Source organism: Pongo pygmaeus, chromosome 18, assembly GCF_028885625.2.
Source record: "Pongo pygmaeus isolate AG05252 chromosome 18, NHGRI_mPonPyg2-v2.0_pri, whole genome shotgun sequence".
In the NCBI taxonomy this organism is placed as follows: Eukaryota; Metazoa; Chordata; class Mammalia; order Primates; family Hominidae; genus Pongo; species Pongo pygmaeus.
Window position 1 is genome coordinate 22,560,034 of NC_072391.2, and position 26,095 is coordinate 22,586,128.

Consider the following 26,095-nt stretch of genomic DNA (forward strand, 5'->3'; position numbering starts at 1 on the left):
AGAAATGCATGTGAAAAGAGTAAAGTTCCCAAGTCACAACTTAGTGGCTGGGAGAAGTATCTAGTGACTGCCTGTTCTTGGACCCCTCGGATAGTGACAGATCTAGAGAACAGTTGTCTGGGACAAGAGGGTAAGACTGAGAAGGCTGTTAACCTCCTGGCCCTCAATGGTCAAGCATACCTGGGGAGGGTGATGGCATGGGCTGGCATTTGCCCTGAGCACCCTCAGTCCTGCTGCTAGATCATCTGGTTAGTGGCTTCTGACTCAGAGGACCTTCATCCTCTCGGGCAGTGGGCCTTCCAGTGATTCCCTTGACATAAGGGGCATGGACAAGGCGGTGGTTTTTTTCTATTGGGACAGTCTTTTTAAAAGTGTCCTTGTAGACTGCACTGGAAGTAGGCCCTATTAGGCATTCAATTTGCCCAGTCTTTCCCTTTTTCAAAGCCGCCAAATACCACTTGCCTGAAGGCTATGACTAAAGTGGTGGCTTTTTTTCTTTTTTAATCCTGTTTGTCCCATTCCACCTGCTACTCCTGATCTCTATTATAAAAAACTGAGGTTGCCAAGTTCAATAGGGTTTCTAAGTTTTGCTCCAGGCCTAAGGCAGACTTTTGAAGTTTTTTCTAATGTCTACAGCTGACATTAGAAAGGATAAGCGATAAACTTATCCTTTAAGATTAGTTAGCCTTCAGTGGAGTCAGGTGACAGAGAGGTATTCTTCCTCAATGCCTCCCTTTGTCTCTCCAGAAGAGAAGTAGGATTTTCTTCCTTTCCTTGTATTATAGTGGACATCATTGAATAATTCATAGCCTTCTTCCTAGTTTTCCTTAGTCCTTCCATCATGCAAGTTAGCAAATGTCTGCGGCACCAATCTCCATGTTCTGATTCTGCGTCCCAGTGAGGTTCTACACTGGAAACTGCCTGCTGGCCTGTGGGGAATTGTTCTCTTTCCTCTGTTGTCATCCTATCATTGACCTGACTGAGATACCATAGATCTCCAGACTCTCAGGCTGCAGTTATGGCGGCACTTCTCTCATTTGGAGTTAGTGTCTGATTTAGCAGTAATATTATATCTATCCATGTGAGATCAAAGAATTGTCCCAACCCTTGTAAAACATCAATATAGCCATCAGGGTTATCTGAGAATTTACCTAGGTCTATTTTAATTTGTTTCAAGTCTGAGAGGGAAAAAGGTACATACACTCTGAGTGGCCTGAATTCTCCAGAATACATCTTGGGGTGTTTTTGCCTTAGGGGGAACGTTTCCCATCTGAAAAAAGAACATAGGGGTGACAGCACCCCTAGTCATTTTCCGATGAGCATTAGTCCTAGAGCATCCTCTATGGTCCTAGTAATTGTTCCTTTCCAGGGTGCATAACCACCCATGGACCTCTGCTTATCAGATTAGTTGTGCTCACCAATGTAGCAGTCCTGCACCTGTTTTCCTGCCTTTCTTCACCACAAAGAAAGGGGTATGGGCTGCTGGATTCTACTGGTCCTTTACCAGCATGCCCAACATTGCCTTTGTGCTCAGAGGTGAGTTCTAGAGCTGGGCTAGGTTCCTGAGTATTTCATAACAACCCAACTGCCCCGTCAAGATGCACTCCCATAAACAACTGTTCTTATGCAAATTCATTTCAGAGAGGGTGTAGGCAATGTTTTGAGTCAGGATTGAGATAGAGTTATTTATTTTATTTTATTTTTGAAGATAACCCCTTTTCCAAAGTGAACTTCCTTTATATCTACAGACTAGACATAAGGAAGGCCACAAGACTAGAGGTTAGGATAATACATTGTACACCGTTAACTTTTAGCAAACTTTACTTTTGTTTAAACCCTTGTAAGTTTGGGATTTCAATTATCCTTTGCTGTCTATAAGATCTTGTTTAGTCTAAATTAACTTAGAATTAGTATAGATGGTTCCTTCCTGGTTCTGTACTTTAAGGCTTGGCTGAGTACAAACAGCTTGCATGTTTGAGCAGACCAATTATTAGGCAATTTTTCTAACTCTGCTTCTACAAGAGTTTCCCTATCAATTACTGAATACCCACTGTGTGTGTGTGTGTGTGTGTGTGTGTGTGTGTGTTCCTCAATCACATGGGAGGAGCCATCTATTGTCCTGTCCTGAATGGAATTTCTCCTAAGTCTTGTCGGTCCTCTGTATGGTAATTAAGATTTAAATCCCTCGTTAGTAAATCTGCTGGGTTAAGGGAATTTTCAGTGGTTAATGTTAAATCACCTTTTCCTTACAGAATAGCCCCATGCTTTAAGATGTTTACGTTATTATGCTACCCTTTTGCTTTTTTTTTCCTTAGGGTAGCTCTGAACTGGTGAGGTGTGCTCACAATTAGGTTTCTTCTAAAAGTTATTTTTCTACTTTCTTCTGCTAGTGAAGCAGTTACCGCTACAGATTGAATGCCTTTGGGCCATCCGTGGGTTACTGGGTTAGGATTTTTGATAGAAAGGCTGCTGGTTGTCAGTGGTCTTGAGAGGTGAAACCAACTGGGCTTCTGGGTCAGGTGGGGACTTGAAGAACTTTTGTGTCTAGCTAAAGGATTGTAAATGCACCAATTAGTGCTCTGTGTCTAGCTAAAGGATTGTAAATGCACCAATTAGTGCTCTGTGTCTAGCTAAAGGATTGTAAATGCACCAATCAGGAATCTGTAAAAACACACCAATCAACACTCTGTGTCTAGCTAAAAGATTGTCAATGCACCAATCAGCACTCCGTAAAAATGCACCAATCATTGCTCTTTGTCTAGCTAAAGGATTGTAAATGCACCAATCAGCACTCTGTAAAAACACACCAATCAGCACTCTGTGTCTAGCTAAAGGATTGTAAATGCACCAATCAGCACTCTGTGAAAATGCACCAATCAGCAGTCTCTGTCTAGCTAAAGGATTGTAAATGCACCAATCAGCACTCTGTAAAATGGACCAATCAGCACTTGGTAAAATTGACCAATCAGAAGGATATGGGCAGGGCCAAATAAGGGATTATAAGCTGTCCACCAGAGCCAGCAGTGGCAACCCACTTGGGTCTGCTTCCTTGCTGTGGAAGCTTTGGGCTTTTGCTCTTCACAATAAATCTTACTGCTGCTCAATCTTTGGGTCTGCACTACCTTTATGAGCTGTAACACTCACCATGAGGGTCTGCAGCTTCATTCCTGAAGTCAGTGAGACCATGAACCCACTGGGAGGAACAAACAACTCTGGATACACCAGCTTTCAGAGCTGTAACACTCACTGCAAAGGTCTGCAGCTTTACTCCTGAAGTCAGCGAGACCACGAACCCACCAGAAGGAAGAAACTCTGGACACATCTGAACATCTGAAGGAACAAACTCTGGACACACCATCTTTAAGAGCTGTAAGACTCACTGTGAGGGTCTGTGGCTTCATTCTTGAAGGCAACGAGACCAAGATCCCAATGGAAGGAATAAATTCCAGACACAGTTTGGTGACCACAAAGGGACTATCACCTATCGCCAACTGGTGAGCACCATTGGACCCATTTCACTTGCTATTGTGTCCTATTTTTCCTTAGAATTCAGGGGCTAAATACCAGGCACTTGTCAGCCAGTTAAAAGCAACTAGGGCAGCCACCAGACTAAAGACATGGGTGTCAGGCTTTCTGGGAAAGGGCTCTCTAACAACCCCCAACTCTTCGGAGTTGGGAGCACTGGTTTGCCTGGAACCAGCTTCCACTTTTCTTGTACTTCTGGGCTGAGCCAAGGGTCAACAGAGAGGAAAGCCATTCAGCTCTGGGGTTCGACAACAAGTTGGTTGACCCTGGGGCCATGAGAAGAACTGTCAAGGTGAAGTGCTTTCAGACTACGCCCTTGTTTACACTGACAACAAGGTAGTATTGGAGTGTCATAGGGTCATGGGGAATACCTTCAATGATCAATTATAGGTTTTAAATTTACCCTGGTTTTAAAGGAATAGGGTACACTGCTTTTTCTTTAACTACTTGTATATCTCTTTCTTTCTCCTTTGTAGGTGGATTTTGGAAACACAGTGGAAGGATGTTTGCTCGTTGCCCCCATTTGCCACTATAGGAATATGTGCCTCCCTTTAACTTACTCAATTCATTTTCATCCTGATCTATTATGTTGTCATAGACGCAGTTCCAGTTGTTAAAGTACTGGGTTATCAGTTCTAAGGCCCTGGCCAAGGAGCCAAGGCTTGGAGATTGTATTGCAAGGGGGATAACCTGGGTAGAAATTGGGGAGGAGAGCATCTTAAAAGGAAATGTGGTCCAATTAGCTATATTCTGTCCTCCCTGCTGGATTATAGTTATGGGAAATTGCCATTCTTCAAGGTCTTCCTTGGCTCTAGCCTTTTGAATAGAATTTTGTATAGCACCACTGACTGCTCCAGGTTTTAATGTTGCAACTACAGGAGCAGTAAGTTTTGTAGCTAATTCATCTTCTCACACATTAAGAGGAGAGAGAGGAGGTGGCCCTTCACTTAATTCAGCATGTGGAGCTGATGGGCTAGTAAGACATGCTTTTTTCAGTTTCCCTTTATTTCTTTAATTTCCTCCATTTCCTGTTCCTCACATTCAAAATCTGAGGTTAGGTTTTTACACTTGTCCTCCTCTTCCTCATCTGAATCTGCCTCATCATCTGTTTAAAATGGCTCAAGAGCTGCTTTTATTAGCACCCACATTGACCAAACCGAGACTGCAATTTTTCCTCCATCTTTATATACTTTTTTTAAATCTCTGCCAATTCTCTCCCATTCATCCAACTCCATAGTCCCTTGTTTCGGAAACCATGGGCAAAACTGCTTCACTGCACTAAAGAGTGATAACAAATTCTGAGTACTAACATTCAAGCCCCCTCTTCATAACAAATGTCTTAAGAAATTTAAATAAACAGAATGTCTGCATTCACTTTGTCCCATTGTTACCCTGATTCTTCCGAGTGCTCCACTTTCCCACCGAGCTTCTTTTAGATGTCCTTGGGTGTCCTTTCATGATGTGTCCTCTGCTTTCACATAATCTAGAGTTCCTTCACCAGGGTCTTCATCACCCCACATTGGGCAGCCAGGAATGTTGGGATGATCAGGCCCAACACCAGGTTGTGGGGCAACGAAGTCTGGTGGAGTCAAAGGATTGAGAAAAAGACAGTTTGAGAAGTAAAGTGGGACCAGGGGGCCATCAAGACTGTGGAGGCTGTGAAGGCCCTGAGCCCTGGGAGCCCATGCTATTTATTGGTAATCCAACAAAGAAACAGGTGGTGAGAATGAGGAGGTCAAAGGACAGGTGCATGATCTACAGCTGTGATGGTTTAGCATTTATAAGGAACATGTTCTGCTACTTGAGATAATGGGAATACAATCAATCTAGGAGCCTAGGAAGGCTAGAAGCAAGGATCCAGCAAGTCTAGACACATTGCAGAGGGCTTGGGAAGCAAGCCCTGCCTCAGCTTTCTTCCCAAAACTCAGCTTTTTCCCAGCAGAAAGAGGGCAGGCCATGGCTGCATTAATAGATATTCTCTATAGATGTACATTTCCCCTCATAAAAGATGGCTTTGCAAGGCCACCTCTATTTGCTAGCCAAGTGGCAGCCATTTCAAAATATGTCAAAGAAATATATTTTATGGTAAAATAGTTTAATTTTTCCTGTTCACATCAGCCTTTTCTGTTTTCTCTGCAGTTCCTTCTGTCAGGGCTCTTCCCTGTAACACTTCTCCCTCTCTCTTTCCCTACTCAGCTCAATCTGTTCTGATGTCCTGAGCAATTCATTTCCAACCCCTAACATGCATTTCCCATTCTGAAATACAAAAGCCCTTTACTTAGCACAGTGTAGGCTCCATAAAAGAATGTATGTTTCTATTATCACCCTAGCATGTTCTTAAGATCATATCCTTTACTGCATTATGATTATAAAAATGTCCTTCTTAGCTATGCAGAATGCTTCCCCAAGAGGAGTTCTGATAAACATACAGTTCTCCCTCTTGTTACACTAATATCCAAATTTAATCCAAACATTCCCCATTGAACACAATAGCCTCACCACCACCCACCCACCCTCTGCCAGAATAGTTCACAGGGACTGGCAGGAAGTGAGTGACATCCACTTGTCCATGGCCATCTGTAAAATGACCAAAAGGTAAATAAGAAAGTGAGGAACTAGAAGGATGAATGATCTGGGTGACAGACTTAAGAGCTCTGAATGCACAGAGCTGGGGTGGCTTACCAATGCCTGGCACCTTGTCCTCCTCTAAGTATCAGGTTCCCTGCCCTGGAGCATTGCTGTACTAGCGGGGAGGTCATGTTTCCCAAGGATCAGGAGGAGTGGAAAAGACGGACGGGCCTTCTGCTCTACGAGAACTATGGGCAGTCGGAAACGGTAGGTGGTGCAAACCAGAAAGTATCTGAGACAAGTCTCAATTAATTTAAAAGATTATTTTGCTAAGGTTATTGACACGCACCTGGGAAACAGGTTTGTGCCTTTCTCCAAAGATGATTTTGAGGGCTTCAATATTTAAAGGAGAAAAGGCAGATATTGGGGAAAAATGGAGAAATTTTCTAAACGTGAGGTAGATAGGAGGCAAATGGTTGCATTCTTGTGAGTTTTTGATCAGCTGTTTACATGTGAGAGAAGGGTAGAGGAACAGTCACTTGTGCATTCATCTAGATCAGTGAATCTGCATTTTTATGTAAGATAAACATAAGTCAGAGAAAGCAATTGGGTACATATTTGTCTCAGGTGAGCAGAGGGATGATTTTTGAGTTCTGTTCTGTGTCCTATACCTGTGAAGATGAGCTATCAATGTCAGGGTGAAATTTAACAGAACTGTTTTATTGTAATGATCTTGGGGCCCACAAGGAATTTCTTAGTGGGAAAATTGTGGGGGAAGCATGTAGTTTTGTTTTGTTTTTTATCTTTTTAGCTCTTATTTAGGAATAAAATGGGAGGCAGGTTTGACTGATGCAGTTCCCAACTTGAGTTTTCCCTTTGGCTTAGTGATTTTGGGGTTTGTTTTCCTTTCAAAGTGGAAAGGTCCCTTCTGCATATTCATGATGTGCTCAGCGATTGAGCCCAGCAGATGTGCTGAATTATGCCACATGTGCGGGACACAGCCCCATCGCATGCACAGCATTGTTTGATGCCAACCAGAGGCTCTAGAATTCTAGGCTAATTTGTCCCAAATCTATCTGCAGAAAGAAAATGTACAACTCGTCATCTTATCAAGGGACCAATGTGCTGAAAACTCTTGGACAAAACCTTAAAAAGGCGTCTAAGGGCGTTTTCACACTGTCCCTGTGATCATCAGCTCAGAGGAGTCCCAGAAGGTGGGTGGCATAGGAGACTCTCTCCAGCAACATGGAGACCACCTCCTCCAGGAAGTCCTGTCAACTCCACTAACCCTTCCTAGGGCTGCAGAGGCAGGTGGAAGCTGGCTCAAAAAGTGCATTGCTTGGTGTTTAGGAGGACAACTCACAGGTTTGACTGTGGGATATTAGCAGGGTGGATGAGGGAGCAGAGATTTTCTGTATATGCCAAACACATATACACACAAACAGTGTCATTCCAGACTATCACTGAGCTGCCAGGTGGGTGGGGCATTTAGAGTATTATGCAGGTCTGGAAGTTCAAGGACCTCATCAATTACAGTGTGGGTGAGCATCTCTTCCAACACATTTGCAATCCATTTCCAATGCTGGACAGAGCCACTTTCTCCCTCTGTCTCCATCATCCCTCTAGCACATAGAGGATGACTGCTATCCCAGGCCCTGTGCAAAATTATTATTTTAGTGCCAACTCACATACTCAGCTGACATTATTTTGCAAAAAATATAATAGCAATTCAGTTAATTTGTCTGCTTCCAGACCTGAAAAATGCTGACACATTGGGCCTATGTTTGAATGGCTCATGGGTCATATTTGGACAAGGAGGAGGGTGGGCCAGGACAACACACTCCACCCGCGACTCCAATATTTGCAGCACTAGATGGTGCTTAATTTCTCAAAACACTTTCACATCTGTTCACTCATGTGTGCAATGTTTTTCACGTGCCTACAGTGTGAGCAGTGATGTGGCAGTGAGCAAAGATCTTCCTATCCCAGGAGCACAGACCTGGGTCCAAGTCTCAGCTCTGCCAATTACAGCTTTAAGACCATAAGGATATCATGTATGCTTTCTCACCTCAGCTCACCCACCTTTAAATGGAAGTTATAATGCCAATCTTAACAGATTGTGATAAGGTAAATAAAAAGAAGTATATAATGCCCTGGCTGGTGTCCCACCTGTTGTATATGCTCACATTGCAGCTGCTTTGGTCCTTGTTATTTTTGATGGTTATTGTTCCAGATGTTGGAAGCTCAGGGATAAATAGGGCAGTCTCTATTCTTGGGAAGCTCATTATCTACTGAAGGAAACAGAGAAGCAAAAATAATTATAATGCCCTGTGGGCTTCAATGGAAGTATAGGAGAAATGCTGCAGAAAGAGAATCTTTCCCTTGACTCCCCTTGGAGCTTGAGTAATAGCCAGTAGTCATCATTCGTTGAACACATGGTGTGTGCCTTGTATTATGCAGAATTTTCCATACGCTTACAAGCACTCTGGGAGGTAAGTGTTATCATTATTGCCCTTTGATGGAGGAGATCAAGAGGGATTAATTGGCATGCAGTTAGTGTGTGGTGGAGTCAAGAGTCAAACCCTCATTGGTCTGATGAAAAGCCCGCAGCTACAGAAATAAATATATTTGTGAGAACAATAAAGGAGGAATCAAGTTCATCAGGAAGACAGATGAAGATAGGGCAGTGCTAACAGAGAGAACAGCACAAGCAATCCAGACAACCTCCACACACACTGGGGCATCCTGCAGGGTGAGATTCACAGGACTCTTCCTACAGATCACTGCTGACAAAGGCAACATCCTGCCACCAAACACAGGAGGAAAAGTTGGCATGAGGATCAGTCAAGAAGTTGTGGCAGGATCCCTATCACTGCTCAACAGCCCTGAGTAAATGTTTGTTAGATGGACTAGTGGCCTTCCCCTAGCAAACTGACACATGCCTGTTCAATGGTGGGCATGCCACACCCCACATTATATGCCCACAGCCAGGGGAACACCCTGTTTCTTCTTTCTTTGTTTCCCCATTGGATTCTGTAGACTCTGCACTTAGTACAGAGCCAGACCACACTGGTTGCAGAAAATGACTGTGGAATAGAGTTGGGTCGACACCTTGAGCCTAGACCAAGGCCTTCCAGCTTCCCTACAAGGGCTCTTTGCGCAGCATCCATTGGGAGGAATACTACATCTCTGAGCAGAGGATGCCGTGTATGATTGTGACTGCTTTGTGATCAGCCTAGCCTCTCTGATCAACCCAAATCTTCTTTCTTTTGTGAACAGGGACTAATTTGTGCCACCTTCCCGGGAATGAAGATCAAGCCGGGTTTCATGGGGAAGGCCACTCCACCCTACGACGTCCAGGTCTGGTCCTAAGGGCATTGGCAGGGAGCAGTTAGGGCTCAGTGGGGGTTGGAAAATTTGACACCAGGTGACAACACCAGCCGCACTTCCCTGCTGCAGTCATCCTTCCTCCTGTCTTCTCATTTTTCCCTTCAGTTTCGTATGGAGGCCTCAGTTGAAAACTGCATTACTGTGGGCATGAACACCGCTGACCCTGGCAGCCAGGGCATCACACACAGTATGTAGGAAAGAATACCTAGAGGCTGCACTGGCAGCCCTCTCTAGCAAGTGGTGCTTTTCATTTTTGTTGATCAGTGTTTTCCAACTTGAAGACACATTGGTGACATCTACTAACTCATGAAACATAGACCCTTGGTTGAGTTTCACATTTGCTTATTTTAAAGGCTTTTGACAGTTTTATTCCATTTTCTGATGTTTCCTCCGTTATTTCATCCACACTGGTGTCCCATGCATAAGCCAGACAGTGCTTGGGTGGGGCAGAAGGGCTGGGGCCTCCTGCAGTGTATGATTCACAGGCCTCTTGCTACAGGTCATTGATGACAAGGGCAGCATCCTGCCACCCAACACAGAAGGAAACATTGGCATCAGAATCAAGCCTGTCAGGCCTGTAAGCCTCTTCAAGTGCTATGAGGTAATGAACCCCCATCTGCCCCCATCCTGGCCCCAAGGATCCCGACAGGGAGCTCTGCATCCTGAGGCTTCTTCAAGTCCTCTTTTATTTGCTTCAACTCAATGAAATGAATGAGTTTTCATTCAACTCGAAGCTCACCGTGCGTTCTCCCATCCTTTCCTGTCCTAACCCACCTGGGACTTTTGGGTTGACGGGGTAGAATGAAGACTGGCTTCAGAACCATCAGACTTGGGTTTCAATGATCCACTGTAGTCAAGAATATAGGCTGTGACTGGATTCAAATAATACCATCTCACTTACCAGCAACAGAGTGTAAACAAATCACTTATCCTCGCTGAGCCTCCAGGGAACTCTATTATCCCATTTTACAGAGAGAAAAGCTGCAGATTAAAAGCACTGCACATCATCTGCACATCAAATAAATGGTAGGTTTAGGATTTTAAAAAATTAGAAACCCAGGGATTATAGAAAACTGAGATGGATTACAAGGAAACCTGCTGAAACTCCTGATCAAATAAGCAATGGCCCTCCCAGGATAGGAATGGCCACAAAGAGGAAAATCTCAGCTTCCAATATTGGCCATGGAAGGATGACCAGACTCTGAAATTGATTTCAGACTTCATCTCCTTTCTCCAAAGACACTTTCATTGGTGGCTCTTCTGGTGTCACTGCCATCGTCACTCTGGTTTCAAGGGAGCGATGGTTCCTTTGTGATACTATTGACAAAAAGGGAACATACAGGCCTTACTTAGCCTTACTTCTCAGCAGCACAACTTAAAGGCTGGATAAAAGAAAAATTAGGTCGGGCGGGGTGGCTCATGCTTGTAATCCCAGCACTTTGGGACGCCTAGGTGGCTGTATCACGAGGTCAGGAGTTCGAGACCAGCCTGGTTGACACAGTGAAACCCCATCTCTACTATAAATACAAAAGATTAGCTGGGCAGAGTGGCATGCACCTGTAATTTCAGCTACTTGGGAGGCTGAGGCAGGAGAATCACTTGCACCCAGGAGGCGGAGGTTGCAGTGAACCAAGATTGCCCCACTGCACTCCAGCCTGAGTGGCGGAGCTAAACACCATATCAGAAAGAAAGAAAGAGAGAGAGAGAGAAAGAAAGAAAGAAAGGAAGGAAGGAAGAAAGAAAGAAAAATTAAACATGGGGTAACACATATATATTATATAATGTCCAGGCAACTTTGAGAACCACAGATATAGATCTGCATATTACAATCATTTCAGGAGATTTTTTAAAATAGTAGTACTTAGATCCAACTAGAGATTCTGGTTGAGCTGAAATGGGGATAATCCAAAGAAATATATTTAAAAAAAAAAAAAAAACAAGGTCTTGCTCGGTCACTGAGCTGGAGTGCAGGAGTGTGATTAAAGTTCCCTGTAGCCTGGACCTCCTGAGCTCAAGTGATATTCCCAACTCAGCCTCCCAAGTAGCTGGGACCATGGGCAGGTACCACCATGCCCAGCGAATTTTTTGATTTTTTGTAGAGATAAGGTCTCCCTATGTTGCCCAGACTAGTTTCAAACTCCTGGGCACAAGTAACCCCCCTGCCTCAGCCTCCCAAAGTGCTCGGATTACAGGTGTGAGCTATTGCACCCAGCTAATTTATTTTTGATTGAGCATGATATATTTTATTTTCCAAAGAAGTCCTAACATATACCCACAACTACGTATCCGTGAAATGTTAGTATTCCTCCACTGAGACTTCTTTGGGTTTTTTTTCCCTTCTTGTTTATGTAAAAGAATTACAGAATCACCATGAGGCCCAGCAGTTCTACTTCTAAGGCTACTTACTACCAAGAAGTGGCAGCAGGAACTTGAACAGATACTTGATTTTTTCTTTATATTTTATTTATATAAAATATAACATAAAATTACTCTTTTCACCATTTTTGAGTGTACAATTCAGTACTATCAAATAAAGTAACAGTGTTGTACAGCCATCACGATTACCCATCTTCAGAAAATGTTTACCATCCCAAACAGAAATTCTACTCAATAAGCCACATCTCACTGCCCCGGTCTCCAGCACATGATAATCTCTAATCTGCTTTTTAAAATCTGTGAATTTGCCTATTTTAGGTTCCTCATATAAGTGAAATTATACAACATTTGCCCTTTTGCGTCTGGCTTATTTCACTTAGCATAACGTTTTCAAGGTTCATCTATGTCTTAGCATGTAACAAAATGTCATTCCTCTATAAGTCTGAATAAACTTCCACTGTATGTATATAACACATTTTGTGTACCCAGTTGTCTCTTAATGGACATTTTGGTTATTTCCACATTTTGCTTATTGAGAATGTTGCTGCTACGGCCACTGATGTTTAAGTATCTGTTCAAGTTCCTGCTTCCATTTCTTGGGAGTATAGACCCAGATGTGGAATTGCTGGGTTCCATGGTAATTCTATGTGGCACTTTTTGAAATAAATTACCAAACCACTTTCACAATGGCTGCACCATTTTATATACCCACCAGAATATTTTTGATCCATTTTGAGTTAACTTTTGTATGTGTTGTGAGACAACTTCATTATTTTGCAAGTGGGCATTGAAGTTTCCCAGCACTATTTGTTGATGGCTGACCTTTCTCCATGGAATGGTTTTGGCACCTATACTTAAATCAATTGACAATATATGGGAGAGTTTCTTTCAGGACTCTCTATTCTATTGCAATGATATGTCTATCTTTATGCCAGTACCACACTGTTTCTATTACTGTAGTTTTGTAGTAAGTTTTGAAGTCAGGAAGTGTGAGTTTTCCAACTTTATTCTCCTTTTTCAAAAATTTTTATTGACTTATTTTTTTGAGGCGAGATTACAAGACTGGCTAATTTTTGTATTTTTAGTAGAGACAGGGTTTCTCCATATTGCCCAGGCTGGTCTTGAACTCCTGGCCTCCAGCGATCCACCTGCCTTAGGCCTCCCAAAGTGCTGGGATTATGGATGTGAGCCATCACACCTGGCCTTTATTCACCTTTTTAAAGATTGTTTTGGCAATTTGGGGTCTTTTGAGATTCTACCTGCATTTTAGGATAGGTATTTCTAGTTCTGCAACAACAACAAAAAAGCCATTGGGATTTTGACAGGAATTGTGTTGAATGTGTAGATAGCTTTGGGCAGTATTGTCATCTTAATATTAAGTCTCCAATAAATGAGTATCATATGTCTTTTCATTTACTTATCTCTTCTTTAATTTTCTGTAGTAGCGTTTTGTAGTTTTCGGTGTACAAGTCTTTTGCCTCCCTGATTAAATTTATTACTAGTACTACGGTCTTGTGTTCTTTTCGATGCTATTGTAAATAGAATTGCTTTCTTAATTTCCTCTTTGGAGTTTTAATTTTTAGTGCACAGAAATGCAATTGAGTTTTTGTGTGTGTATGGATTCTGTTTTTTACAACTTTACTGAATTTATTTATTAGCTTTAACATTTTTTTGAATGTCTAAAATTCTTCGGGTTTTCTATATATGGTCATTCCATCTGCATGCAGAGATAATTTTACTTCATCTTTCCAATTCAGATACCTCTTATTTCTCTTTCTTGCCTGATTGATTTGGCTAGAAATTCCGGGACTATGTAGAATAGAAGTGGTGAAAGCAGGCATCCTTGTGTGTTTGGTCTTAGGAGAAAATCTTTCCAACTTTCACCATTGAGAATAATATTAGCTGCCGGTTTTTTATATGTGGCCTCATCATGTTGAGGAAGTTTCCTAGTTTATTTAGTGTTTTTACCATGAAAGGGTATTGAGTTTTGTCAAGTGCTTTCTCTGCTTCAATTGAGAGAAAACCTTGAGGTTATTTTCTTTTCATCCTATTAATGTGGTTTATTATATTTGTTGATTTTTGTATGTTGAAACAGGAATAAATCCCACTTGGTCATGATGTATAATTCTTTTAAAATGTTTCTGGATTTGGTTTGCTAGTGTTTTGCTGAGATTTTTGCATCAATATTCATAAGAGTTATTGGTTTGTAGTTTTCTTCTCTTGCAGTGTTTGTCTGGCTTTGGTGTCAGGGTAATGCTGGCCTCATAGATTGACTTATAAAATTTTTCCTTTTCTTTAATTTTGTAAAAGAGTTGGAAAAAGATTGGTCTTAATTCTTCTTTAAATATTTGTCAGAACTCATCAGTGAAGCCATCTGGCCTAGGCCTTTTCTCTGTTGGAAGGTTTTGATGACTAATTTTACGTCCTTATGAGTTACAGATCTATTCAGAGTTCTATTTCTTTGTGATTCATGTTTTTGGTAGATTGTGCATTTCCAGTAGTTTTTCCATTTTATCTAGGTAAATGGAATACAATTGTTCATAGTATTCTCTTATAATTCTTTTCATTTCTGTAAAATTTTAGTAATTTTAATCTTCACTTTTTTATTAATCAATCTAGCTCAAGACTTGTCATCTCTTCAAAAGAAATAACTTTTGATTAAATTTTCTTTGTTGTTTTTCTATTTGCCATTTTATTTATATGAACTCTAATCTTTATTTCCTGCTTCTGCTATGCTAGGGTTAAGTTTGCTCTCCTTTTTCTGATTCCCTAAAGTGTAAGGTTTTTGGCTTGAGATCTTTCTTAATGTATGTGCTAAAGACTGAATGTTTCTGTGTCCCCCAGGTTCGTATGTTGAAATCCTATCCCCCAGTGCAATATTTGGAGATGATTATATCATGAGCATGGGGTCCTCATGAATGGTGTTAGTGCCATTTTTATTTTTTCATTTTAGTAGTTTTGAGGGTACAGGTGGTTGTTGGCTACATAGATAAGTCCTTTAGTGGTGATTTCTGAAATTTTAGTGCATCCGACACCTGAACAGTGTGGTCTTTTATCCCTTACCCCCCTGCCAACCTTCTCCTCTAGTCCCCAAACACTATTATATCATTCTTTGCCTTTGTGCCTTCATAGCTTAGCTCCCACTTAGAAGTGAGAATATATGCTATTTGGTTTTCCATTTCTGAGTTACTTCACTTAGAATAATGGCCTCCAGCTCTTTCCAAGTTGCCACGAAAGACATTATTTCACTGCTTTTTATGGCTTAGTAGTATCCCATGGTGTATATATACCACATTTTCTGTATACACTCATTGGCTGATGGGCACTTTGGTTGGTTCCACATCTTTGCAATTGCAAATTGTGCTATAAACACGCATGTGCATATGTCTTTTTCATATAATGACTTCCTTTTCTTTGGGTAGATACCCAGCAGTGGGATTGCTGGACTGAATGGTAGTTCTACTTTTAGTTCTTGAAGGAATCTCTATACTGTTTTCCATAGCAGCTGTACTAATTTACATTCCCACCAGCAGTGTAAAAGTGTTCCCACAACCATGTCAAAATCTATTGTTTTCTGATTTTTTTAACAATGGCAATTTTTGCAGGAGTATGGTAATATCTCATTGTGGTTTTAATTTGCATTTCCTTGATGATTAGTGATATTAGTGCCCTTTAAAAAGCAACTCCGGTAGGGTTCTCCAGAAGAGTGCCATTGTCCATGTGAGGCCACATCAAGAAGACAGCCATCTATGAACCCTCACCAGACACCAAATTTGTTGGTGATTCGATCTTGCATTCCCAGCCTCCAGAGCTCTAAGAGATAATATCTATTGTTTATAACCCACCCAGTTTATGGCATTTTGTTACAGCAGCCTGAATGGGCTAAGACAGTGTATGTGTAAATTGCCTTCTTAGCACTGTGTTTGCTACAATCTATAAGTTTTAATATGTTGTGTTTTTTATTTCATTTGTCTCAAGATAATTTCTAAATTTCCTCATGATTTCTTCTGTGATTCATTGGTTAATTAAGAGTATGTTGTTTAATTTTTCAAACATTGGAAAAATTTGTGATTTTTTAAATTTTTCCTACTGTTAATTCCTTTCATGTGACTTGATAACATGCTTTGTATAATTTCTATCTTTTAAAGTTAATTAATACTTCTTTTCTGGCCTAATATATGGTCCATCCTTGAGAACGTTCCATGTGCACTTGAGAAAAATGTGTGTTCTTCTGCCGTTGGATGAAGTTTCCTGTATATGTCTGCTAGGTCCAATTAATTTGTGATGGTGTTCGAGTCCTCTATTTTCTTATTGATCTTCTGTCTGGTTTTTCTACTCGTTATTGAAAGTGGTACATTAAATTCTCCAACTATTGCTGTAGAACTGTACACTCCTCCCTTAAATTCTGTCAATGTTTGCTTCATGTATTTTGGGGCTCTGAGGTTTATTGCTTATATGTTTATGATTATTATATCTTCTTGGTGAATTGGCCCTTCTATTAATATATAACATCGTTTTTTATCTTTTGCAATTGCTTTTGACTTAAACTTTATTTTGACCGGGCATGATGGCTCATGCCTGTAATCCCAGCACTTTGGGAGGCTGAGGCAGGTGGATCACTTGAGGTCAGGAGTTCGAGACCAGCCTGACCAACATGGAGAAACCCCGTCTCTACTAAAAATACAAAAGATTAGCCGGGCACGGTGGTACGCACCTCTAATCCCAGCTACTGGAGGCGGAGGTTGTGGTGAGCTGAGATCGTGCCATTGCACTCCAGCCTGGGCAACAAGAGCGAAACTCCAACTCAAAAAAAAAAAAAAAAAACAAGTTTTTTTCTGTTGGATATTAGTATAACAACCCAAAACCCAAGCTCTCTTTTGGTTACTATTCACAGGGAATAAAATTTTTTCCATCCTTTAACTTGCAATGTATTTGTGTCTTTCTTTTTTTTTTTTGAGTTGGAGTCTCCCTCTGTTGCCAGGCTGGAGTGCAGTGGTGCGATCTCATCTCACTGCAACCTCTGACTTCCTGGTTCAAGCGATTCTCCAGCCTCAGCCTCCCCAGTAGCTGGGATTACAGGCACGCACCACCACACCCAGCTAACTTTTGTATTTTTAGCAGAGACGGGGTTTCACCATGTTGGCCAGGATGGTCTCCATCTCCTGACCTCGTGATCCACCCGCCTCAGCTTCCCAAAATGCTGGGATTACAGTTGTGAGCCACCGCGCCCAGTAGAATTCATGTCTTTAAATCTAAAATGAGTCTCTTGTAGATAGTGTATATTTGGATCATGTTTTATTATCCACGTAGCCACTTCCTTCCTTTGGATTGGAAAGTTTATTCCACTTACTTTTAAAGTAATTACTGATAAGGAAGGGCTTCTACCATTTTGCTATTTGTCTTCTGTGTGGCTTAATATTTTCTGGCCCTCATTTCCTTTATAACTGCCTTCTTTTACATTTAGTTTCCTTTTTGTAGCGACACATTTTTTTCCCTTCTGATTTTCTTTTGTTTATATTCTATAGATATTTTCTTTATGATTACTATATTACATACAACATCCTAAGGTTGTAACAATCTAATTTGAATTAATACCTACTTAACTTAAATTGCATCCTAGGGTTGTAACAATCTAATTCGAATTAATACCTACTTAACTTCAATTGCATAAAAAAAAAACTCTACTCCTGTACGGTTCCATCTTCCATTTATGTTGTTGATGTCATCTTGTACCTCTCAACTCAGTCCACAAAGGCACTCACATTGATCTAATATCACAAGTAGAAAACAGTATTACTTGCCATAAACAGAAGGCATTTATAACCATAACTATAGGCTTAAAAAAAAAACAAACAATTTTCTCATAGTCTACCTAAATCCTATTCTCATTGGAAGCTCTGATCCTGAAGCATGTCTTCCTGTTGAGACTTCCAGAGAGTTCAAAGCATATCAGCACTAAACTAAGAATCAACTTGATATACTCAGAACAATCAGAAGTGAATCCAAAAAGGGATGTAATTTGATGTTTTTAAAATGTTTTTTTCAGGTAGCTCTTAAAACCATTTCATGTTCCACAAGAGGTATTGCTTAGGGGTCAAGTGAATCGGTCATGAAGCAAGAATTAAATTCCAATATCAACCCTCTCAGGGAGCAGCTGAGTGACTTTGAGCAAGCAAACATGCCTCCCTCAAGCCTAGGTTTTTTTTTTTTATTTAAAATGGGCTACAAAAAAAGTGCCAGCTTCACACAAAAACATGTATGCAAATGTACATAGCAGCTTTACTCAAAATAGTCAAAACCTGAAGACAACAACCCAGATGGCTTTCAACAGATAAATGGTTAAACAAAAGCTGAGCTACATCCATAACATGGAATACTGTTCAGGAACAAAAAGGATCAAACCATTTGTGCGCACAACTTGGATGAATCTCTAGGGAATTATGCTGAGAGAAAAAAAACAGTCCCAAACAGTTATATGCTGTATGATTCTATTTATATAACATTCTTGAAACAACAAAATTATAAAAATAGAGAACAAATTAGTTGTTAGGAAAGGGTCAGTTATGGGGAGAGGAGAGGAAGAGGGAACGAGTGGGAGGTGGGTGTGGTTATAAAAGAGCACCATCAGAGATCTTCCTGATGAGGTGGGGAATGCACAAACCTACATATGTGATAAAACTGCATAAAACTAAATACACACACACACAAGTGAAATGGGACATCTGAAGACTGGTGGATTGTATCAAGGTCAGTATTCTGCCTAAGATACTGATCTATGGTTTTGCAAAATGGTACCACTGTGGAAAACTAGTGAAGAGTACAGGGCATCGATCCACATTATTTTTTATAACTGCATGCCAGTCCACATTTATCTTAAAATGAAAAGTTAACTTAAAAACGTACTAGACTCATAGGCTTTCTGTGAGGATCAAATGAGATAGTATTTAGGGAAGAAAATTCCCTCAGCAAATGTTTATTGACCCCTCTCATCTGTCCAGACTCTATGTGGATGCTGAGCTTATAGCAGTAAGCAAGGTTCACACTATAATGCAAATTTCATTCTAGTGTAGTGTCATGCAAAATGAATATATATATATATATATATATATAGAGAGAGAGAGAGAGAGAGAGAGAGAGAAAGAGAGATGAAGTCTCACTCTGTTGTCCAAGCTGGATTGCAGTGGTGTGATCTTGGCTCACTGCAACCTGTACCTCCCAGGTTCAAGTGATTCTCCTGCCTCAGCCTCCCCAGTATCTGGGATTACAGGCATGCACCACCATGCCCAGCTAATTTTTGTACTTTTAGTAGAGATGGGGTTTCACTATGTTGGGCAGGCTGGCCTTGAACTCCTGACCTCATGATCCACCTGCCTCAGCCTCCTAAAGTGCTGGGATTACAGGTGTCAGCCACTGTGCCTGGCTAAATTGATATTTTTAAACATTGTCATTGAAATTGGTTTAATCACAACCACTCATAGAGCAGTCGCATGCATCATGTGCTACATGTAATGAAAATAGATTCAGAAATGGCAAAACTTGCCCAGGTACCGAGTAGAAACAGGCAGAATTCAAACCCAGATTGGAACACAAGGCTGTGACTCATCACCTCTAAATTCACTGCCTTCAACAAAGGAGCTCTCTTCTTTTTGCAGGGTGACCCAGAGAAGACAGCTGAAGTGGAATGCGGGGACTTCTACAACACTGGGGACAGAGGAAAGATGGATGAAGAGGGCTACATTTGTTTCCTGGGGAGGAGTGATGACATCATTAATGCCTCTGGGTAGGTGTGGCTGACGCTGGGCTGGCTGTTGTTGCCGTCACATGCCTCACGGAATTTTGCTTACCTAGACATTTTTTCACGCATTGGTGAAATTTCAGCCTAAATCTGAATAGAGCCGTGTCTATGGTGCCCTGATTCCAGGCTTCAGTGCACCTCCCTAACCTTCTCTGCACACAGAAGAATCAAGCAAAATGAAATTCAAGAGGGTCTGGGAGAGGAGCCATAATAAGACATTGTGAAATTTAAAGTGGGGTTGGGGGGAATGGAATTGAGAAGGGAGACTCTGTCTTGGTCTCCATAGGTTCAGGGAGCCTATTTCATGTTTTTGCCCCTCTAATGCAGCACCAAATGTCACAGGGCAAACATAGTAATAATAATAGCTAAATTTTAGCTATTATTTTTATTATTATGAATATATTTGTTATAAATCTATGAGCATAATAAATATATTATTATAAAATTATTTATTAGTATAAATATATTACTTACTATAACTATTTAGCTAACCTGGAGTACTTACTATGTGAAAACACTGTCCTTAATGCTTTATACAACCCACCTCTCAAAGCTGGATTGGAGATGTGATTATTATCCCCATTTTACTAACGAGGAAAGTGGGTCACTGACCAGCAAGGAAATTTGCCTAAAGATTCAAAGATAGCACAGGGTGCAATCCAGATTTGAACTGAGGTAATCTGACTCTGAGCCCCTGTCCCTAACCCCTACATGATTTATAAAAAGGCACATTACACTACAGTAACAATTTCCCTTGGATATTTTGGAGAAATTGACGGGATTTTTATTTTTATATTTTATTTTTCATTTTTATTTCATTTTATTTTTTTGAGACAGAGTCTCGCACTGTCACCCAGGCTGGAGTGCATTGGCCCGATCTTGGCTCACTGCAACCTGTGCCTCCTGGCTTCAAGTGAGCATCTCCAGCTAATTTTTATACTTTTAGTGGAGATGGGGTTTCTCCATTTTGGCCAGGCTGGTCTTGAACTCCTGACCTCAAGTGATCCCCCTGTTTCAGCCTCCCACAGTGCTAAAATTACAGGTGTGAGCCACCATGCCCAGCCTGGATGGGATTTTTTTTTCAATTTCTAAAACATGATGCACTGGAAATTTGCATAGAGAGTAGATTTTATGCTCTTACCACAAAAGAAAAAAAAGGCAATTATGTGAGACGATGGATATGCTAGTATGCTTGAGTGTTTTAATTGCGCTACTATATATATGTACATCAAAACATCATGTTGTAAGCCTTAAATATATATAATAAAAGCCAAAAATCCTGCTGATACAATGGGAAATAGTATGCAGAATTTGCATGAATGTTTAAGACCAAGTTTGAGGCTTCCAAGAGATTTCATGTTGGGGGAAGCTGCTTGGGCCAAGCTCTGAGGAGACAAAACATTAGCCCTCCTCCATCAATACAGGCAGTGAGGCAAGAAGCCGGGAGCACCGGAGTCTTGTATTTCTCAGCCCATAATGTCCAGGTCTTTACACTTTGAGCGCATGACACAGACAAGTCAGGGGTCTCTGGCTTCCTATGACCTCCACCCTCTGTGCCGAAGGAAGCTGTGACTCCAAAGCAGGGGATCTGGGGACTTGGTTCACCCCAGCCCTGGCATGTGCCTCAGAACCCTTCATCCTCCAGGTATCGCATCGGGCCTGCAGAGGTTGAAAGCGCTTTGGTGGAGCACCCAGCGGTGGCGGAGTCAGCCGTGGTGGGCAGCCCAGACCCGATTCGAGGGGAGGTGAGGAGAACACAGAGATCATCATGTCTGCGCGTGGGCACTAGGAAAGCAGGTGCAGGGGAAACATCCAGGCTTTACTTGTGCAGCCTTGGTGGAAGGGCATAGTGTGCATGTGCATTTACACGGTGTGGTCACCAGGGGACACTGTGGACTCTCTGTGGCTCTGAATAAAAGGATGCTAGATACTATTTAATGAGCACTTATATATGCCAAATCACTTAACTCTCACGCAATGTAGTAATCTAAGAACACTTATGCTTTTCATAGATGAGGAAAGAGAAGCAGAAGGAGGTTAAGTAACCTCTCCACATCACCCAGCTACTAAGGGGTGGAGGCAGAATGGCATCTCAGCAACGTGGCTCCGGAACATACATGCATTTGTATGTTGAAAAGTGTTATTAGGCCGGGCACGGTGGCTCATGCCTGTAATCCCAACGTTTTGGGAGGCCGAGGTGGACCGATCACCTGAGGTCAGGAGTTCAAGACCAGGCTAGCCAACATGGTGAAACCTCGTCTCTACTAAAAATAAAAAAAGAATTAGCCAGGCGTGGTGGGGACAGGCAGGTGGAATGGGGTGTGGGGCACCTGTAGTCCCAGCTACTTGGGAGGCTGAGGCAGGACAACCATTTCAGCCTGGGAGGCTGAAGTTGCAGTGAGCCAAGTTCACACCACTGCACTCCAGTCTGGGCAACAAGAATGAAACTCCATCTCAAAAAAAAAAAAAAAGTCTTTACTGATCACCTTCTATATGTGAGACCTTGTGCAATAAAACTTGGATAACATTGCTAATATAAAAATAATAACTTGCCAGTAATTATGAAATGCCCATTGGGTTTCTGGCACAGAATTACATATATAATAACAGTAAAAATGATGATGAAAATATTGATGACGGGAGTAATAATAAATGTAAACTAGCTGGATGTTTTATATGTATTATCTCATAGAAGCTTTAAAGAAACCAAATGAAGAATGGAAGCTTTATTGTCTCCATTTCACAGAAAAGAAAACTGAGGTTAAGGAGAGGTCAAATAACTTTTCAAGGCATGGAGTGGGAATTGGAAATACAGGGATTTACACCTGGTCCTCTCCTTTTCCAAAACACTGTAGGGTTCATTGTCACCTTGTTTTACCACTCATTCAATAAACATTGACTTTTTAAGCTATGGAGTAGGTTGGCACTCACTGTGAGCCCATGCCTTCATTCTGCAGGTGGTGAAGGCCTTTATTGTCCTGACCCCACAGTTCCTGTCCCATGACAAGGATCAGCTGATCAAGGAACTGCAGCAGCATGTCAAGTCAGTGACAGCCCCATACAAGTACCCAAGGAAGGTGAGTGAGGGCAGATGGAAGGGATCTGGTGCCCCTGAAGAGTTCCCTGCTAGGACGGGCTAGGTATCACTGTAGGTAACAAACAGCCCCAAACAATGGAGGTTTACAACACTGAAGGCTCTTTTTCTGCTCATGCCTCATGTCCTCCATGGCTCTCCTGGGCCCTGTCCTCCACATCTCCTCATTCTGCCACCAGAATAAAGGAGCAGCCTCCATATGGGACCTGTCAGCTGCTCTAAGAGATGAAGGAGAGGGTGGACAGTCTCAACGGCTCCCAACTCTTTTGCCTCAAGGTTACATGCTTCACTTCCACTCACATCTCCTGGGTCAAAGCAAATCCCATGGCTACATCCACCTTCTAGGGGCCAGGGGGAGAACCTGAAATACTTGGGGACTCCATTAAGGCCACCATATGGTGTCAGCCTGCATGGGAGACTGTGGAGGGGCAGAGAAGGAGAGTGGAGAATTGTTAGGAAATGGCAGCAGGACTAAATCACTGTGGATTTGCTTTATCCTCAACCAGGTGGAGTTTGTCTCAGAGCTGCCAAAAACCATCACTGGCAAGATTAAACAGAATGAACTTCGGAAAAAGGAGATTGGTCAGATGTAATCAGCAGTGAACTCAGAACCCACTGCGCACCTAAGGCAAATCCCTGGCCACTCTAGTCTCCCCACTATGGTGAAGATGAGGGTGGGGCATTGAGAGTGTTGATTTGGGAAAGTATCAGGAGTGCCACGATTCCAATGTTTGTGTTATTTTAAATTAAATTCAGTTACTCTGCTTCCTCCAAGTCCTCTGTATCTTTAGGATTTCCCAGGTGAGCACTCAGATTGCAAGTAATAAAATACTGATATCAACAATACCCTGTGTTGAGCATTTATTCAGGGAATTAACCTATGTTAAATGCCCTCCCTCTGTAATTCTCCCTAATCTCCAACCTGAGATATCTTGGGACCAGATTCTCCCTCCTGGCACCAGCATCTCAGGGTAGCGCTAAGCACTCTTCAATAGCCAGGACACAGGGGTCCAGGAGGGATGCCCCATGTGGCTCCAGGCACCTGCCCATGGCCTGGGTGAGGCCCCAGCAAGGCCAGGGCAGGACGGATGTCCAGGGTGGTCAGCCTTGGTTTGGGGACTACATTTGCCTGCCAGACCACCTCTGCGGCCCCACCCAATGGGCTTCCACCAAATGGTCTTCCACCCAATGGTCTTCCACCCAATGGGCTTCTGCCTTTGTGTCCCCCAATAATGCCCATGTGCACATGCATCCCAACCTAAACCTGGTGTGTGTGAGTGAGAGCCCCAACCTCTAGGGACCCAGGACTCCTGCAGCCCTGCCATGGGCCTAGGAGCCCTGCCTCCAGCTTTCCCCTGTAGGAACCTACATGTCAGACCTTCCCAGTGACCCAGGAGCTCTGTCCCCCAGCCCTTGCCAGAGGACCCCACTCATTCACCCTCCCAGGGCCCAGGGTCCCTCTAGCCCAGAATCCCTTGGCCACAGACAATTTTCCTTCTTTGAATATAACCCTCTCCAGGCATCTAGAGCCTTCCTCACATCCCTGGCCTGGAATTCTGTAACCTGACCCTTTTCTCCATCCCTCCTTGGGGCCTAAGAGTGGACCACCAGGGGGCCACCGGAGGCTGAGAAGAGCAGGGGCAGAAAGGGCCTAGCCTGGGAATGAGAGGAGCACATATGGTCCCCTTCTCACCCACAGAGGGCCCTCTGTGACTGCCAATTTCTTAGGTGCACAAACCCAGGAACTCACAGGTAAATAAACAGACACCACAAGCACAGAGACACAAAGGCACAGAACTGCCCCAGCTTCACCTGGGCACTCAGGAGTATGGCCCACAGACAGGCTTACACACACACACACACACACACACCCCAGGAGACCACAGATACACAAGGCCATGAGACACAGCCTCACAGGGCAGACCCCACACACAATGGACACTCGTGCATGCACACACACATACACACACACAGTCACAGACCTACAGGCAGGGAAACAGAGAACACAGACATAAAGAGAAACATAAACACACAAATAGAGACACAATCAGGGACACCCAAAGGAGAGGCAAATTCACACACACACACAACACACACATACACACACACACCAAACAACACACACAGATACAGAACACAGACATACACAGACACTCTCACAGGGGCACACATGCCCAAAGACACATTACACAGTCACAAACACACATATTTGCACAACAAACACACACTCATTCAGGAAGAAACACACAAATGCATACAAAGATAGAGAAAAACAGAGCTATCCAGAGACAGCTACACGGTGACATACTCACAGATACTCAGACGCACAGGTGCATATGTGCAGATTAACACATCCAGATATGCACACACTCCCAGACCCCAGCCCACAGGACAACCACACGGGGATGGCACTCCACAGGGCACTCCTAAGGCAGTGGAGAGAACAGACCCAGGAATGACCTGGCCCTCCCGAGCTCTCTTGGAAGGGGGTATGTTCCAGGTTCCAAACCCAGGGCTGGTGTGTGCCCCTTCCAGGGCCTTCAGAAGGGCTGTTCCTTGGCCCTGAGATGCCAGAGAGGCCAGGATTGGGTGACTGTGGGGACAGGGGCACAGGGTTGAGCCTGGGACCCTGTGTGGGTATGTTTAGACAGGGCGGTGTTGCATGGCGCTTAGCAGATCTAGAAGTCAAGAGAGAAAGAGAGGTGTGCCCCCCAGGACCCTACCCTGGGCCAGAGTGGGCTGGCACCCAGAAATCAGAAGGTCTGCGAAGGTTCCAGAGAGGACTTGTCCTTGGGTTGGGGGTGGGGGTTCAGGTTGGGGGAGGGGACCTTGGAAGAACACAGGCTCCTTGTGGATTGTCCACTGTGAGGCACCAAGTACCGGGCCGGGGATTTGTGAAGAGGGAATATAAAGCCTCAGGATTTGCTAAGGCAGCTTCCAGACAGGAGAAGGTTTGGCAGAAACCAGAGTCCTGCTCGTGAGCCTCCCACTCCCGTGCCCCACGTGTCCTGCTGCTTCGCTGATAGCTGATGGCCTTTCTCTCTAACCTGTAGCTGAATCTCCCACCAGCGCTTGAGGACTTAGTTTGAACTGGATCCTTTCCCAGAGCCCCTTATCTTCCTCCTCCTCCGGGTGCCCAACAGCCCTCCCTTCTTTCCCTCCTTTTCCCTCCCCTCCCTCTCCATCCTCAACTGCAATCCCACCCCCATCCCTATCCCCTTCCTTCCCCCACTCCTAAGCCACTCCCACATCTGTCCTGGCCACCTCAGGGTGCCCTGAGAGGACCAGGACATACCTGTGTGGTGGCTGCTGTTTTGGCTCCTCCTGCAGGGGTTTTCTAGCCATCA

General features: G+C 43.0%; 1 protein-coding gene across 2 annotated transcripts in view; it reads left to right on the forward strand.

Moving 5' to 3' along the window:
- LOC129016152 (acyl-coenzyme A synthetase ACSM1, mitochondrial) overlaps nucleotides 1-23,592 on the forward strand; it is an 80,735-nt gene extending 57,143 nt beyond the window's left edge. The window contains exons 8-14 of one of the 2 annotated variants that reach the window (XM_054455183.2): nucleotides 6,237-6,360; nucleotides 9,373-9,453; nucleotides 9,983-10,084; nucleotides 19,512-19,639; nucleotides 21,300-21,399; nucleotides 22,612-22,731; nucleotides 23,255-23,592. In XM_054455183.2, the coding sequence (XP_054311158.2) occupies nucleotides 6,237-6,360; nucleotides 9,373-9,453; nucleotides 9,983-10,084; nucleotides 19,512-19,639; nucleotides 21,300-21,399; nucleotides 22,612-22,731; nucleotides 23,255-23,341 (742 nt within the window). In that variant the 3' untranslated portion in view covers nucleotides 23,342-23,592. The remainder of the gene's footprint in view (nucleotides 1-6,236; nucleotides 6,361-9,372; nucleotides 9,454-9,982; nucleotides 10,085-19,511; nucleotides 19,640-21,299; nucleotides 21,400-22,611; nucleotides 22,732-23,254) is intronic. The other variant, XM_054455184.2, reaches the window with a different exon arrangement.
- The last annotated feature ends 2,503 nt before the right edge of the window (nucleotides 23,593-26,095 follow it).